This window comes from Eupeodes corollae, chromosome 3 (assembly GCF_945859685.1).
Source record: "Eupeodes corollae chromosome 3, idEupCoro1.1, whole genome shotgun sequence".
Classification (NCBI taxonomy): Eukaryota; Metazoa; Arthropoda; class Insecta; order Diptera; family Syrphidae; genus Eupeodes; species Eupeodes corollae.
In genome coordinates this window covers 93,432,903-93,450,805 of record NC_079149.1, presented here as the reverse complement: position 1 = coordinate 93,450,805, position 17,903 = coordinate 93,432,903, and the positions used below count along the sequence as shown (strand labels likewise).

Here is a 17,903-nt window from a genome sequence, read left to right as displayed (position 1 = left end):
TGTTACAGTAAGTTACATATTTTGAAAATGGAGATTTAGGTTCCGGGAGTGAATCAGATTATTATAAACCAACCAGAAATTGACTTTAACACGTCGTATGCAATTTTGGAAAAAGAAGATGATAAAGAACAAGGTTTTGGTAAGCTTCAAATAAATTAAGACATCGGACCAATGCTTTGCCTTTTAATATAAAGATTAAGCACTGAAGTCTCACAGTGGCATGAAGAAATTCAACCATTATGGAAAGAGAAGTTTTTTCGATTCTCTGGCATTCACGGAATTGAAGTCCTAATAATGAAAATGGCAACATTTATTTCATAGTGAACCTTGTCAACGATAATTACTGCACTGGGGTAATATTGGAAACGTTTTTGAGAAATCGAAAAACTGACTTTTGAAACAACAAGAAAAATTCTTGAAAAGCTTCCACCATACGTGGACAAAAATTATAGAATTGCCCAACAAAAGGATGGACGCATTACTGTGCTAAAATAACATGATAAATGTTATGTCCTTCTGCCATCTATTTGCCATATAGCTAAATCATCAGCAATAAGACGATGGAAAGGCGAAAAATTTAAACCGAGAGCCGTTATAGACATATCAGAGCCAATAGCTGCATTTCATTCGCAGTTAAGAAAAACCCTCGAGTGGTATAGAAAAGTTGTTGTAGACCTTTTGTTCCGCGTTGCAGTTATTAATGCAAGATGCAAAAACATACGAATATCCAATATTACGAGTTCAAGAAATGCTGTTGAAAGTATTGCCTGCTTCTTGAAAATTTGCAAGACACATCTCAAGAATTACTCTAATAATACTTCGTACAGTACTATCTCAGGGAACTACTAGGTTTCATTTCCAATGTTAAAATATTGTATTCTAGGTAATTATTTTTGCTTCAGGACTTGGACTTGCACCCGTTCAAGATCAAACTGACCCAGGAGCTTAAAGTTCATTAGTAGAAAACGCCGTTTGTTCGCTGACTGGGGCTTCGAATCGTTTGGAAGAGGATACAAATTTTGGCCGAAACATCATCTTTAGTGACGAAAAATGTGACCGTAGAGATGTGTTTTTTGACAAGTTTCTATGTTGGCATAGAATAATGTTCTATTAATAATACTAACGTATTATAATAATTGATTCACGAACCAAGGAAACACGGGACCGTCATGAATCATCAAAAATATGATTTTTTGGACAGTGAACTTCGTGGAACTTTCTAAGACTGAAAAGGAACACTTCAAGTCATTTTGAATTTAAAATGTATGCAATGAGTGATTTGATGCAGGCAATGCTACGGTAATGGACTAGCCTCTAATTGGGACTTCTACAAAGAATCCCTAAGAATCTGCAAGGAGCCACTAAGGAAATCTAAGCGATCTTCTTGACGATCCTTCTGTATCATGATAGAAGAAACTTCTGAAGCCCCTAGGTTAAGGAAAATTCTTTCAACTAATCCAGCTATGCCAAGCTGCTTGAAAAATACAGACGGCTCCTGGACAAATTCAAGTAATGAATCACTGAACTTACTATTGGACACTCACTTTCCTGGTAGTTCTCTTACCGAAACTTGCAACAGTTTTATACGTTCAAGTTCAAATACAACGTATCCACAAGGTCTGATCACAAGGGATAAGCTACAATGGGCTCTCAGCAACTTCAAACCATTTAAAGCTACAAAAGACTTCTGAAATAATTGCACCAATCCTTGGGGCAATTTTTACCAGCTGTCTTTACCTGGTCTATGTTCCCTCGGCATGGAGAGAAGTTAAAGTTGTTTTTATACCTAAAGCAGGTAAATGCTCCCAAGTCAATCCTAAAGATCTACGAACTATAAGTCTATCATTATTCCTTCTTAAAACCTTGGAAAGATTGATTGATATCTATTTCAGGGCACGTATCGATACAAGCCTTCTGTCTTCGTCTCAACAGTGGAAACAGCGATACACACTTTAGTACGCACCATCGAATATTCCCTACTTCATAAAGAGTTCACTATGGTTGCTTTTCTTGATATCGAAGGTGCCTTTAACAACGTGGACACATCTGCAATCACATCTGCACTGACATCTCTAAATGTAGAGAGTTCGCTTAATGCTTACTAGGAGAATAATTAACTCAAAACTGGGCAACTCTTCTAGCAGACGATTCGTTAGTAGAGGGACACCGCAAGGTGGTGTTCTATCCCCTCTCCTATGGAACCTAGTGGTGAATGAAATCCTAACTAGTCTGGATGCGGAGGGTTTCAGAGTGATAGCCTATGCGGACGCCGTTCCTATAGCAGTTTCAGGAAAGCATTTTGGCATCCTAAAAGAACTCTTACAAAATGCCTTGGACAGACTAATACTTTGGGCTGATCGGTGTGGACTGGGTGTTAGACCACACAAAACCGATTTGGTCTTATTTTCGGAAGAGATACAAAATTCCATTTGTCAACCCTCCTTACATTAAAGGAATCCAATTAAAATTCTCAGACGAGGCTAAATACCTAGGTCTTGTCTTAGACAAAAAACTAAATTAGAAACGCAACGTACAGGAAAGAGTCAAAAAAGCTACTGTAGCTCTCTTTTCTTGCAAAAACGCTATTGGTAATAAATGGTGGACTGCTTTAGAGAAAGGTATAAGCTAAATAAAGTCCAACGTTCAGCTTGCCTATGTATAAGCGAATCGCTTCGCACGACCTCGTCTGCGGCACTAGACACTTTGCTCTACCTTACACTTCTTGACATATTTAGCAAACAAATAGCTGCACGCTCTGCTATTCGCCTCAAAACTTCGTTGCAGTGGACTAACAACAACATTGGCCACTCCGTAATTCAAAGGTATTTGGATTCAATTCCAAAGCACACAGACTGCACCATCCCCCAACTGCAATTCGACAGAAACTGCCAGATTTCTATACCTTCCAGATCTTTTTGGGATGATAGGGCATTCTTGGAGGATGAGTCAATATATTTTTACACAGTTGGGTCAAAAACAAAAGACGGGATTGGTGGAGGTGTGTACTCTGAACGACTGAAATTAAGTCTCTCATTCCGCCATCCCAATCATTGTAGCGTGTTTCAGGCAGAACTTTTGGCGATAAAGGAAGTCTTGTCCTGGCTCAAAGAAAACGTGATATCAACATCTGATGTCTCTACAAACTCTATAACAGTCCATAACTGTCGATCATCTCTAATGAAGATAGCGCAACATTTTAATATTCACCTTTGCTGGGTGCGGGCCATAGAGACATTCCAGGTAACTGTAAGGCAGATGAACGCGCCAGGAACGGTACAGTACAGCCCATCCTACCACGTTTGGCAAGTATTGGCATAAAAATCTCTACTTGTAAACTGCTACTAATGCAAGACGCTGAGGAGGGCAGGCACCAGGTGGAACAACATCACCACGTGTCAAGTAACAAAAAACATCTAGCTCTCTAAGCAGATCGCATATAAGCTCGATAATAGGTGTCATAACCGGACACTGCATATACCCTGCTCTAGCTCGAAAATGTAAGAATTACTTAGGAGAATATTTCTTTAACGATCTAAATCATATCGGTATAATCAGCCTTTCACGTTTCGTAAGGAACTCAAGCTGGTTCCATTGAGCTTAGGAGGAAGAGGCAAGATATCACAATGGGCCATTAAATTGGCCTAAGTGTGTTCGTTTCCATCTTGGAAAGCCACAATAACCTACTCTAACCTTAGAGGCCGTACAGCAATAAGAAAATGAAAGTGATCATTTCCCTTGAGGCACTATTTCGCAAATTTGGAATTTCGACCTTTTTCTTCAAAATTGAAGATTCAGATAAAAGTAAACCCGTCATAAGCAATGAATTAAGACCAACATGTGAAACACAGCCAAAGATCTTCACTGTTGTGTATATAATATTATTTTCACATATTTCAATAAAATGTCTTTTAAGAAAAATAAAAACAACAAATAAAAAAGATAACCAAGCTAAACAATATTTATATGACTTATTAAATTGCATTCACATCAGAAACGAAAAAAAAAAATAAACAAAACGTTGAAAACGCTCTACAGAAAAATCAAAATAATTCAAAAACACGAAGTTATACAAGTTTGTTTTGTTATGTTCTCACCTGAGTTGGCGGTTTTTCCTAATAGACCTGCACACGATAATAAAGCAAACAATATAGAGAAATAGATATTTTTGATTAATATTTTAAGATAAGACAAAAACAAAGTTGTATATTATGTTATTTTTTTTAATCGATATAATGTCCAAAATAGGACGAAGGATATATATATATGAATATGAACAAAAGTATAACACACCCAACTATAACTAATAATGCTCTTCTAAACTAAATGGTCTGGTGCACGTGAAAGAAAAATCAATAAAATGTTCTAACTAAAACTTTGTACAGAAATTAAAAAAAAAGAATAATAAATAAATAAATAAATACAGACATAAAAGAGACATACACACTCACATTGAAAAAAGGAAAGGAAAAGAAAAAAAAACAACAACAAACAGTGGTAATAATGGCTTATCATTCCCCAAACAAACATATAGCCCAGCTGCCGTATAGACGTATAAAATCATCCCCATTTACGCCGCCACTCCACTTCCGTCCGATATACCAAAGCTCTAAGCAGGACAATCATCATCATCATAGAGCACTGGTTGACTATTTTTAGGACCGAAAAAGAGATAAGGCTTTGAAGAAGGGTGAAGCAGCTTATATCTATATTGGGGTTGGTTGTTTTCGACGTCGTCGAGTATAGGGCTATATGCCTGTTTTATTCTAAATGGAGAAGGGAGGGTTAGATACGAATATACGATGGAAGAATCAAGGACTCCACCAGGTGGAACAAGAGAAGACGTATGCACTTTAATAATGAACTGAGTGTCTATACTTTGTCAGTGGTTGATTGAAAATTGTTTTCAGCTGTTCTTCTTTTCATGACCCTCAAGGGGTGGCACACACTAATTTGTTACCCCTTTGTTGTCAGTATAGAGTAGTGGAGAGATGGCTATGGGGATCCATTGTCAAGTCAAGTGCGACCAACGACGAGGAAAATTCTGATCCAATATAAAATTACACAAGACGACACAACTTTAGGGGTAGATAATAATACATTGAAAGATATCCATTTCAACAACAGCTTACACACATATGGGGTGAAATTAAATTCATATTATTCGGGTCACTCTCGAGCGGGCCGAGCGTCCCGTCCATATAGCGCACACAATTAAACCAATACGGCGCAGGGAGGGGGGTGTGTGTGGTTTTAAGGAAAGAGGAAAATCAAAACGTAAAACCTTCAATGCGATTAAAATCGATGACACATAAATTGACACAGGATGTAAGAAATCCTGCTTCATTTTTTTTAAAGGTATAGGTAGGAACATATTGTCGAAAACACAAACAAACGAAAAAATTGTGGGATACGAAAACTCATTAGTGAAAGAAGTTTAAGAAGGTTTTGCTGTCTTGTAGCTAGCTACTCGTAGATTGTGTAGACAAAGAAGAGTCCTTTTCCTCTGGTTTGTATTTTATGTGTGCTCGAGTTCGTCGTCATCGTTGTCGTTGTCGTTGCTGTTGTCATTTGTTCGACACTCATGTACTTGCTTTATACGGTTACATAAAATTAGCTTTTATATGGATTAAATTTGGGGTGATTTTTGCCTCCCCAATACCTCCCACCCCATCCCCTCACAGTTGTTTGTATAAAAGGTTGACATGCAATAAAGCGGGGGATTTTATGAGAAGGATTTGCCAGATAATGTTGCGGGACAATACGTTTGCGATAATAGAAAGAATGTAATTTCTTAAATTTATATGTATATTGGATCAAGGAGCAATAATAAGAGTATGCGATGCGATGCGATAGGATGGGAACGAGTAATTTTGTATACGAAATCATTAATGGATTAATTTTGAGAGGAGCATAAAACTTATTTTCCAGCTGATGAAAATGATTTTGGCAGGAAAATGATGTGCCTCGATTTTTGTCTTTTTTGGCTTTTTTGCTAATTGATATAAGAGGTTTATATTTTGTTAGCTTTTTATTCATAACCGGTCAATGCACTCTACTTCTATTGGATTAGATTTTAGTGATTTTCAATATAGTCTCCTTGAAGTGAATAAGGTGGAAATGTTTGGACTTTTTTAGAATAACATTGTAAACGAACATAAAACTAATGTTGAATGTTTGAAAATTGAAGAAAGGCAGAACACTAATATCAGATCAGAAAGTTTTTAATTTGTTCATTTAGAACAAATTTGTTATTTTTAGTCGTTAAAGAACTTTTTAAGACAATATATTTTTTGAAATGGGTTTCAGCTTTTACGATTAAATTCCTCGTAAAACCGATATGAACGCTTTTAAGGCGAACAACGGACAAGATAAAGTCTTAAGACCGTTTTAATCAACAATTTCTTAATTTATATTGTTCAATGTCAGTTTTGGAGAGAAACTTAAAATATTTAATTAATGAGCCATAGTTGGCGATTGTTAAGGTTGAAAGGTCTGCTGACATTTAGACTAGAAGTTGTTCAATTATGATATCGTATGGATTTATGGATTTTTCAATTACTTTCTGAATTCGTTAGATCACTCCGATCCTAAGGCTTGAAGTCTACTTAGTTAAATCGTAGTTTTCTGATGGAATATACACTGGCAACCACTAGAATGAGGCCACAGACATTTTGGAATCAATTAAGAATAGCGTAAGAATTTCCCAATATCGAATAATGAACCACTAAAAAGTTGTTTACAACAATGCTTCACTTGAATGATTTCATTGCGAATGTTTCCGTGCAGGAGTTTTCAAGTGCGATGTTTTAAAAACGTTTGTATAGAATATCTAAAAAAGTGTTGAAAACAAATGATTTAATTTAATTTGAAATACAAATGGGGAAAGCTTTGAGAGCTACAGAAAGAGAACAAATAGATGTTTTCAAGGATTTAGAATTTTCAGGACGTGAGTTAGTAGGGACACTCAACAGAAGCAAGAAGTTGCTGATCCACAAAAATATCGAAACATTAAAAAGGGTACAAGGCAGAACTAAGAACAGAACTAGAACTGAATGTCTCAAATTCCAATAAAATAAGGGCCAAAAGCTGATTATCAGCTAGAGTAACAAAGATTTTAGGAATAATACAAAAAAGGAATACTATCCAGACAAAAACACAAAAATTTAAACCTGTTTTTAGGCAAGTACACAAAAACGCTTTGCATGAATTTTGCAAAAGAGCATATTACTTCCGAGCAGTGAATGGAAACTCGTTGCCTCTTAGCTTTTAATAAAGTTTAACCATGACAAGCCGCTGGTTAGAACTTGTATTTCAATGATCTAAGAAAGGATGACACCATAGCCCTACATTAGGTGAGATTTTGTGGGGAGATACATCCTACTATGGCATATTTGACTTGAAGATTTTGTCCAAAATAATGAACGGGAATAACTGTATGTAAATGTTTGCTGAAACGGTAATTTTCAAAAACAGAGGTCGAAAGCATTTTTGGACCTCTCCCTTGGATTTTTCCAAAAAGACAATGCCCTTATTCACACTTCAACAGTTCTTAAAAGTTGAATTCAAGCAGAAGAAGGGGAACTTTTACCGCGTGTCCGATATTCACCACATTTTAACATAATTGAAAACGTTTGGCCATGGCGTTTTCATTAAGTTTATGATGTTGATTTTTCCAAAAAGACAGTTCTTAAATTTGAATTCAATTAATAGAAGTGGAACTTTTGTCACTTCCTCTATATTCAGTACACTTCAACATTATTGAAAACGTTTGGCTATCGCTTTTTCATAAGGTTTATGCGTTGGACAGACAATTTGAGTTTGTGAAATTTTAGGCCTCATCCTAGTGGTTAGCAGTGTACATGTATGCCCATAGTTGTCTCCTCTTCGTACAAGCAACTTTTGCAAAAATCATTTGTGAAATTTTAAGCCGTAATAATTTCTACCTATTAAATTTTGTCCATTTACGTTACGACACCTATGACCAATCTTGCCCTATCAACTTAAAGAAAAAACTTGTTAGATCGACAAGCATCAAACTAATAAGCCGTTGTATTAGGTTTGAGAATGAACAAATTTTGGGCATTGCATACCCCCGAACACGCAATATACAGCGAAACTTACTTTAATAGGTAATTCAAATCTTTTGAATTGTAACCTGGAAACCCTGTAGATATAATTTTCACCTTTTCCAACGATAGTTATGATATTAACATTAATAATGTTTCGCTCAAGCTGTGTCACATGAAGAGGGTATATGTTCTTACCCCACTCGCCTTATGGGAGACAATTATGCTAGGTCCAAAATCAGGAAACACCTAATGACTATTATACAATTAAAAGTGTTTTCGCCGGATTTGTTCCAATGAGCTAGGAATGGTATATTTTAGCCCAATAAAAAGTAGCTCAAAAGACTCTCCAGCTTCGTAACTATCTCCACACAAAAAATCATGTCATACTATTACTGCATTGCGACGTGAAGAACGGACAAACAAACAAACAAACATACAAGCAAACTAAATTTTCTATTTAAAATAATAGTTTATAATTTTTTGTAAAACCCTTTACTTTTCCACAACTAGAAATTGTGTGTGCCACCCCCGTTTGAATTGTTATTCAAATTAAGAAAAAAAAAAATATAAACTGTTTCCGTGACAAACTCAAAATCATGAAATTTAACAAAAAAAAATGCTTTTCATCCACATACACACACTTTTGATAACAAACAGTTTTAAAAAGTAAAACAAAAATAAAGGAAGAATTATTAACACTTACATAAGAGGGCAGCTGCATTTGTGAGTTGCGCGCTTCCTGGTTGTGCGGCACTAGCGGTCAACGATGGTTGGGTCATAGCTGCAATAGCAGCTAAATTTTGTACATTGAAAGCAGCAGCAGCCGCTGATGCATCAGCTCCTCCTGTTTGTGCGCTTAAACCTGCCACAAAAATAAAACATAAAGAAAAATATAAGACAAGACCAAAATAATAAAGAAAAACTCATAAATAAAGCTTTTATGTATTCAATTTCACGTATCCTTAAGTCCTTTAAAAACGGATAAGCACAGCTCAACAAATTATTTCGTTTTTTTGGCCACCTTTGGTAGATGATGCTACATAAATACACACTTATACATATATCTGTAAGTTGAGCTGCTTCTGCTTTTGGTGGTGATGGTGCTTTTGCTATACAACTTAAACTATATACAACTTCTGCTTAAATGCGCTTACCTTGCAAAATCTGTTGCTGTAAGCCAACAGCTTGAAGTTGTTGCAAAAATTGCAAGGACGATGGTGTTATGGCGTCCGATCCTAGTACAGGACTCGCTTGTTGCGGTGGATTTGGCAGTATTGGAGTTGATACAGATGTCGCCGTCTGGCCCAGCGGGATATTTATATTCGAAGCTAAGTTCCATAGATTCGCTTGGATCTGTTGGATTTTCTTTTGCTCTTTTTCTTTTTGGGTGTCGGCAAATTTGACAACTAACGGTGAGGTGCATCCGTCCATGATTTTATTTTGATTTAATGTCTATGAGAAAAAAAAGAAGAAAATGAAATTATATAAGTGAATATAATTAAGTTAAATTGATGAAAATACATTATCGAAAATAAGGCGATATGAAAAACACAAACGTCATAACGTATATGCACAAGTTAAAAAAAAAAGTCAAAAGAAGGGCTTTTTAGGATAGAAAGGCTGAATGATGGTTTTATTGACAAAATTGACATTGAAGTATAGATATTTTTTAACTTACTACTTTGATGGCTGATATCGCAGATTGTTTTGTTGAAAATGTTACAAAGGCACACCCCTTACTCTGTCCGTTTTGATCACGCAACACAGTACACTCTTCGATTGTTCCAAAGGGTTCGAACAATTTACGGACTTCGTTTTCGTTTAGTTTCTTATTTAGCATACCAACAAAAAGTTTCCGTTCTGAAAATATAAAATTTAAAACAATTTAATAATGATTTATAATGTTTAAAAAATTTAATATTGAGTTATTTCGAAATGTGACGAAACCAGACTAAAAGAATTCTTGTAAACCAATCCTAATTTTGTCCTAAGGTCAAACTTATGTATTAAGAACAAACAAGAAACATTTTTTCTTAAAAGAATTGAATGAAAGTCATATCAAAAGATCTTAAACCAACCAAAAAGTTGATATACAAAGTATGTTTAGACAACCTTTTTTAATTAACATCCCTTAAGCGTACAAAAAGCTTTAGAATTCTGTACAATTTGGAACCTTAAAAAGATATAACGTACAAAACATCTATCAGACTCAATAAATGCTCTGCAACAAAAAAAAAACACATGGATTGACAGCAAACCTGATAGGCAATATAAGCTAGGTATATTCGTTTCGTTTCGTTCGTAACGTGGGATACAACAACTCTTTAGATTACATATGCTATCTACGACTTTTGTCTAGGTATTGACTATTTTTGTCTATAGGAAACTAGGAGGAAGGTGCAAGCACTGAAACGCATTAAATGTCCGTCAATCTTGTCTGAATATACTAGTAGTTCGATAACCTGCTACTGTTCCACACTAGTATGTTTTCAGTTTATCTCAACGAGGTTTTATAGAATTATATGCTCTATATGAACACCTTAAATACACTACACAGCACATAGTTAATTCCAGAACATATTTCTTACAAAGCGTTTTTAAAATTGGTAGAAATTTTATGAGGACGCTTAAGGCCATTCAAATTTAATTTGCCACTAGTTGAATGTCAAATCTTATATGAAGCTTAATTCAAAACACAAATAAATATTAGCCCAAAATGAATTAAATTGCTATATTGGTTTCAGAAAAGTATCTTATAAACTTGAAGAAACTCTTACATAATGCCAGATTCATACTTTGGGCTGATCGGTGTGGACTGGGTGTTAACCCACATAAAACCGAATTAGTCCAATTTTCGAGAACTTATAAAATTCCATTTGTTAACCCTCCTTATATTAAAGGAATCCAACTAAAGTTCTCAGATGAGGCTAAGTACCTAGGTCTTATTTCCGACAAACAACTGGATTGGAAACAAAATGTACAAGAAAGAGTCAAAAATGCTACTGTAGCTCTCTTTTCTTGCAAAAAACCTATTGTAAATAAATGGGGCTAACAACCCTGAATAACGCATCTGCTATACACATCGGTAATCAGACCGATTTTAATGTACGGTGTGGCAGTGTGGTGGACTGCTTTAGAAAAAGCTATAAACCTTGCTTGCCAGTGTATAAGCGGATCGCTTCGCATGACCCCATCTGCGGCATTGGACATATTGTTACATACATTTTTTCAAACAAATAGCTGCGAGCTCTGATATTCATCTCAAAGCTTCTTCGCAGTGGACTAACAACAATATTGGTCACTCCGTAATTCTTAGGTGTTTAAAATCAATTCCAAAGTACACAGACTACACCACCCCCCAACTGCATTTTCTACAGAAACATACAAATTTCTAAATCTTCCAGATCTTTCTGGAAAGATATTGCGTTTCTGGAAGACGAGTCAGTCCACTTATATACAGATTTATCAAAAACAAAAGAAGGGGATGGTGGAGGTGTGTACTCTAAACTACTGAAATTAAGACTCTCATTCTGCCTTCTTTCCAAAAAAAGAAGTCTTGTCCTGGCTTATTAAGACCATGATAATTTTCTAAAATAGTCAATCCGCTTTCAAATCTTTGGATTCTATCTCTACAAGCTCTATAACAGTCTATAACTGTCTATGATCTCTAATGGAGATGGTGAAACGGTTTAATATTGAACTTTGCAGGGTGCTGGGGTAAAGAGACGATCCAGGAAACTGTTAGGCAGATGAACTCGCTAGGAATGGTACATTACAACGGATTCTGCCACATTTTGCAAATGCTGGCATACCAATCGCTACTTGTAAGCTATTGCTAATGCAGGACGCTATGAAGAAGGCAAACACCAAGTGGAATAACATCACCTTGTGTCAGGTCACAAAAAACATCTGGCCTACAATAGATTCAAAGCGATGCTATCTCCAAGCAGATCGCATATAAGCTGGATAATAGGTATCATAACCGGGCCTGTCTAATAGAACAGAATTCCAAGCGCCTAGGTATAGTCTTAAGTAAATTTGAAGAAGCTGAATGGAAGAGGAAGAGGAAGAAGCAGTTCTTCACTTCTCGGTACATGCCCTGTACCATCTCAAAAACGCACGGAGAATACTTTAAACTGATTTAAAGGATCCAAATCATATGGGCATCAGCCTCTCACGTTTCGTAAGGGACTCAAACTGGTTTCAATGAGCCTTAAAATTCATTGTGATATCGGGCCATTGAACTGGCCTGAATGCGTATTACTCTATCAAGGACACGTAAATAAAGGAAATGTCTGCACAAACTTGTGGTTTTGAATTGAAGCTTCATTTATAACCACGTTATAAAAAGTTTTGAAAAACATTAATTTTCTAGATTTTACAAGATTAACACAATATAGCAGCAATTGTAACTCGAAGACCTTAACCACAAAATTAAGAATTTCTTTGGCCAATAGATTATAAAAAATAAAAAAATAGGCTGGGATGCGACCCACACTGATAACTTCCCATCGCGTCTGTCTATTTGTCTTGCTTAAAAGTTTGTCTATATGTACTCGTATCAATTTTTACCAAATTTGCGTACTATTTTTTGTAGATTTTATTTTTTATGAAAATACGGACTGTTGGATTTTCATATAAAAATTACCGAATATCGAAAACAATATTTTCTATGAAATAAAATAGGTTTGAAGCCAATATTTTTAATTTTTGAAAAGCTATTTGATTCGAAAATAAATTTTTATAAAGTTTTAGTATTGTTTTTTTCAGAGTTTTATTTTTTTGTAAAAAACTGTCAATTCGAATTTTTTAAAAATTTTACTGAATGTTGGAAACAATATTTATTATAAGATTAAATTAGTTTGAAGCCAATATTTAAAAATTTTGAAGAGATATTTGAGTCGAAAATCAATTTTTACCAACTTTTATACATTTTTTTTTAGGTTTTTATTTTTTGTAAAAAAACTGTCAATTCGATTTTTCTCAAAATTTGTTCTAATGTTGAAAACAATATTCCTTATAAGAAAAAATTAGATACAAGCTATTAACTCAAAGCTTTTTAAAGATATTTTAGTCGAAAATCATTTTCTTCCAATTTTTGTTAATTTTTTTCGGTTTTTAATTTTTTGTACAAAAACTGTCAGTTCGATTTCTTTCAAACTTTAATTGAATGTTGACAACAATATTTTTTGAAAGATAAAAGTAAATTAAAGCCAATATTTCAAAGTTTTGAAAAGATATTTGAGTCGAAAATCAATTTTTACCAACTTTTTCTCAAAATTTTATCAGATGTCAAAAACATAATTTTTTGTCGCACAAAATTTTTTTAGAGATGAAAACATATTTAAGTCGTACAAATTTGGAGATGACACATTTTTTTTTTCAGTTTTTGTTGATTTATAAAAAAACCATTATATGGATTTTTTTCAAAAAATATACTTCTTTGATATCACGTTACAATATATTAAATACAATTTAATTCAAGCCTCTAGCGTTTTTGGTTCGTAAGATATTTAGGGTTAACCAAAATTGTCACCTTTTTTTCAAACTGCTATGGTAAAAAAAGCACCAACGCAATTTTCTTGGGAGCCCTTTCTACATCTTTTTGCATCTTTCTGCCTTATTATCTGTACAATAAAATTTACTTGAAATCGATATCGCTTCTGGTTCTTGAGCTATGGACTACGAAAAAAACGTCGCGAACGTACTGACGTACGGACGTACTAACGTACGTACACACGCACGCACATACATCTTTCTAAAAATGACAAATTGAACCGATTACAATAGCTTTCTATGGGAAGTTAAAAATATATCAGCCATAGATTTAAGAGAATAGAATTTTCTAGACATTTTATTGTAAAAAAAAACTACATTTCCGAACCTTAAATTATCACATTTCTTGTAATAAGCACCAGTGTTGTTTAAAGAACATCAGGAACCATTCAATAAAGTTAGATATATTAAACGAATTTTGAAGTAAAAGGCTTTTCAATAAGATGTTTCATTGTGAAAAGCTGGCAATTTGTGTAACTGTCATATTTTTATATTTGTCTACAAAATTTAATAAAAAAACTAAAGAACTTAACTAAGTTCTTGAGACAAGTTTGTGATGTAAAAATCGAAACAGTGTGTTTCGCGTCGCTCAATAATATGTATTAGCTTTGGTGTTTTACTTTCGGCATACCTTTTTTCGTCAGCCATATCTCAGGAACTGGCAGATATGTCGACTTCAAATAAATGTTGGTTTACAGATAATAATATCGAAGACCATAAGATACTAAAAAAAGATGACCCTCCAAACTTCACCAACTATTTAAAGAATCAGTCTAATTTACATCGCTCTCAAAATGTTCTTTGTCATAATATCGAAACGCCTAAAGCCCATCATCCGTTTGCACAGGATGACAATGGAGAATTTTTGTTTCTCTATTAAGGTTGAATACAGCTTTACCAAACATTTCGATGTTAAAAAAGGTTTTCAGCAAGGTGATGCTTTACATTGTGATTTCTTTAACATAGCCTTTGAAAGAATAGAGCGGAACTCCGCTATGAGTGCAGAAAATATTACAAGCGCTGAGATCAAATGAAGAATTACTTTTGCTAACGTCTTTTTCTTTGGGTTTAGAAAACAATTGAGTAGAAAAGGCCTCTCTCGAGCCTCATCTCCATCCTGCTATGCGGTGTAGAAATTTGGACTACGACAAAATCAGTTAAAAGCATCTTAGAGAGAAAAGTTCTAAGTGTGATCAACGGTTGCGTATGCATATAAGGTGAGTGAAGAAGAAGGTACGAACTGTTACAGCAACGTACACTTAGTCGAAAATATAAGAGTGCATAGAAAGCAATGCTTTGACCCGAAAATTCTTAGAATCCACGCCCGCAATGCAGCGCAATAGAAAGGCATCCACCTAAGGGTCGAGCTAGATGGAGACATTTTTTCGGGTAGGCGTTATTTCATGCAGGACTGTAGTACCACCTTAAGTAATTTAGTAATAAAGCCTTAAAGACATCAATTCTGAAGACGTTAGGCAGTGTTAAGGTTCATGGAACAAAAATGTATTGAAAACAATCAACAAAACTTGTTAACCCTACAACCTAATATTGAAACGATATTCGTACACGAAATAACAAAAAATGGAAATCAGTTACAATCGACAATTTATTCAATAAATCAAGATTAATGAAAAAAGTAGATGACCTGAACATCAAATCTGACAAACATTAAACATTATGTAAAAATATCATAACTCATCAGGAATAGAAAGTTAAGAAAATGGTACTTGCTCTATTAAACCCTTTTTTTTATTTAACTTATATGGAACGTTAGATGGAAGACGAAAGTCTTTTTTAATTAACTTAAAACTTTACAAAATCTCTTGACCTTCTTCGATGATTTTGAACGTATATTTTAGTGTTTATCTATTTTCTATACTGGTATTTGTTGACACCAACCAAATAAAAAAAAAAATTAAAAAACGTAAAAAAACGACACACTGACCAATGACCATGGAGAGCAAAGTCGGATCTAATATCCTTTGTTTGGGTAAAGCGCAATTTCAAGTATTAGGTGTTTTGCTGTACAGAGAGAGGCAACTGCTACTGATATATTGTCCTTGCCGATATTTTTCTATAAAAGACACAAGAGATCCAAAAACTATTGAATATACAAACATAGGGTATGCCGTGTGCACTAACGTCACACCTAGGTAACTAGCACACTATAGATATGTGTACAGTCCCGAACACAACAAATGTACACAAATTTGTTGCACATGCAGCAAAGGTATGATACACTTATGTATATAACTTTTTTGGTATTTCCGTTCCGAGGTTTAATTTCATCGTCACAATTGTATAAAGGAGATGAACCAAGGGAATAAGAGAGGGAAATGGAGAGAGAGAGATACCAAAAGGACGACATGGAAGTCGAGTTTTCAACTTTAAAACTTTTCCTTGTTTTGTATTCTTGTTTATTTTTTTTATTTATATATTTTTTATTATTCATTTTTGTGTTTTGTTCAGTCCTTTATTCGATGTCCCGTCTTGTTATAGAAGGGTTGTCATATTTTTGTTGTGTATAAATATTCCACATGTCATCCCAAAAGGATAAAAGGATACGTGCCAGTAGAGCAACAGCAGAAGCACCAGCAGTTGTCTAGTAGAATATTCAGAATATCTATCTATATAGAAAGAGATGGATCCCAGAATGAATAACACAACATAACACGAGGACGACTTTGTAGGACGAGATGAAAGAAGGACCATCAGACAGCTGAGTTTTTGATGGTAAAATTACAAAACGATTGAGAATTGCACAATGCGGTTTTGTACCCCACACACATACGGCATACCTATACACAAACATGGTTATACAATGTGGTCGTTTCATATCCCTTCGCCTCCGTATGGAGTCTATTTAAAATTCATTGAATTTTGGGTCAACACACACACAACCTACAACAACAGTTTTGAAATATACAAAAAATATGAATGTATATGTACTGAACTTACATTATATCCGACTGATCCTTTAGTATGGTCGTTTTTCCTAAAACTTGCAGGACTTTAAAAACTCACGCGTTAGAATCATAGATAACCAAGTGAAAGCAGGGCAAGTCGAAAGGTTGGATACAATACTACAGTATATATAGATAAAGGTTACTGCATATAGTGCAATGTTGTACATTTATTCTGTTCGAATGGTAATTTTTGCTAAACAATTTCAATAAATGCAGTGGTAACACATTTATGAATAAATAAATTCGTGTTCAGGTTCGTTCACAGGACGACGACGAGGCATGGCACACAAAGGAAATGACGTTGGTTTCCGGTTGAATAATCGTGTCGCTGTTGGTTATTTTGCATGAAATTTTTATTTTCTGCATTGCATGCTGTCTGTGAAATAAGTTGGCTGTGAATTGAGGTTTTTGGCAATCGAATTAAAATGTATAGGGTTATTTATTTTATTATGTTTTTTTTTTTTTAGTTATGTATAAAATATTATATATGTATGAATAGGTATATAGATGATACGGACACTTGTGGCATTATAGTGTTTTGTTTAGAATATTTTATTTGATGACACAATTTAAAGAATAGCGTGATTTTGTCAATGGAAGTGAGAGAAACATATAAATGGTATAATTATGCAGTGAAAATAATAGAATTTTATATGCAAATATACAGAAATATCTAAGCGAGTTGCCGACGTGCATAATATTGTTTAGATTTTTGTTTTACCTTCAATCAAGTAATTCAGAAAATGTTTTGAAAAACAGATTATTGTTTGAGGTTTTTCTGTATTAAATGTTGTTAAGGCTTGCAGACAAATTCTTTTATTTTAAGTTTGATAGAAGGTAAGTATCTCACAAATGCCGAATACGAATGCACAATCGTAAAGTCATTTATTGTTATCACTTAATTATATAAAAATAAACGCGTGTCCAAAAAAAAAAAACAGTATAACTTTAGCTCAAAAATAGCAAGTATTCGCCTAAGTGCACCATTGTAATATAGCGTTATTCAAGTTGATAAGGTTGGCAATTTGACATCTGTCACTCTCAGTTGTCGTTTGAAGTATTCCTTCAATGGTAGCAATATTCGATAATGGATAGCTTAGCAAATGAACAAAGTATTTAAGGTGTCAACATTGTTCTATTTAGTTTGACATCGAACGGTTGAATTATTTATGACAGCACTTCATTGAAAACTCTGAGGAAAATTTGTATCTTTCATTTTAAAGCAAGACGCTTTCTCGTTATTTCAAATTTTTTAATAGTATATTAAAAATATACAAACATATTCTGAATTTTTGTTTATTGAATTTCATTG

At 34.3% G+C, this 17,903-nt stretch overlaps 1 protein-coding gene across 12 annotated transcripts in view; it reads right to left on the bottom strand.

Annotated features, from left to right (window-relative positions):
- LOC129948884 (CUGBP Elav-like family member 2) overlaps positions 1-17,903 on the bottom strand; it is a 434,239-nt gene that overhangs the window by 66,799 nt on the left and 349,537 nt on the right. For 9 of the 12 annotated variants that reach the window (XM_056060028.1, XM_056060027.1, XM_056060025.1 and 6 more), the window contains 4 exons: positions 9,748-9,929; positions 9,224-9,521; positions 8,773-8,931; positions 4,095-4,121 (listed from right to left, as the gene is read on the bottom strand). In XM_056060028.1, the coding sequence (XP_055916003.1) occupies positions 4,095-4,121; positions 8,773-8,931; positions 9,224-9,521; positions 9,748-9,929 (666 nt within the window). The remainder of the gene's footprint in view (positions 1-4,094; positions 4,122-8,772; positions 8,932-9,223; positions 9,522-9,747; positions 9,930-17,903) is intronic. The other 3 variants (XM_056060029.1, XM_056060032.1, XM_056060035.1) reach the window with 1 other exon arrangement.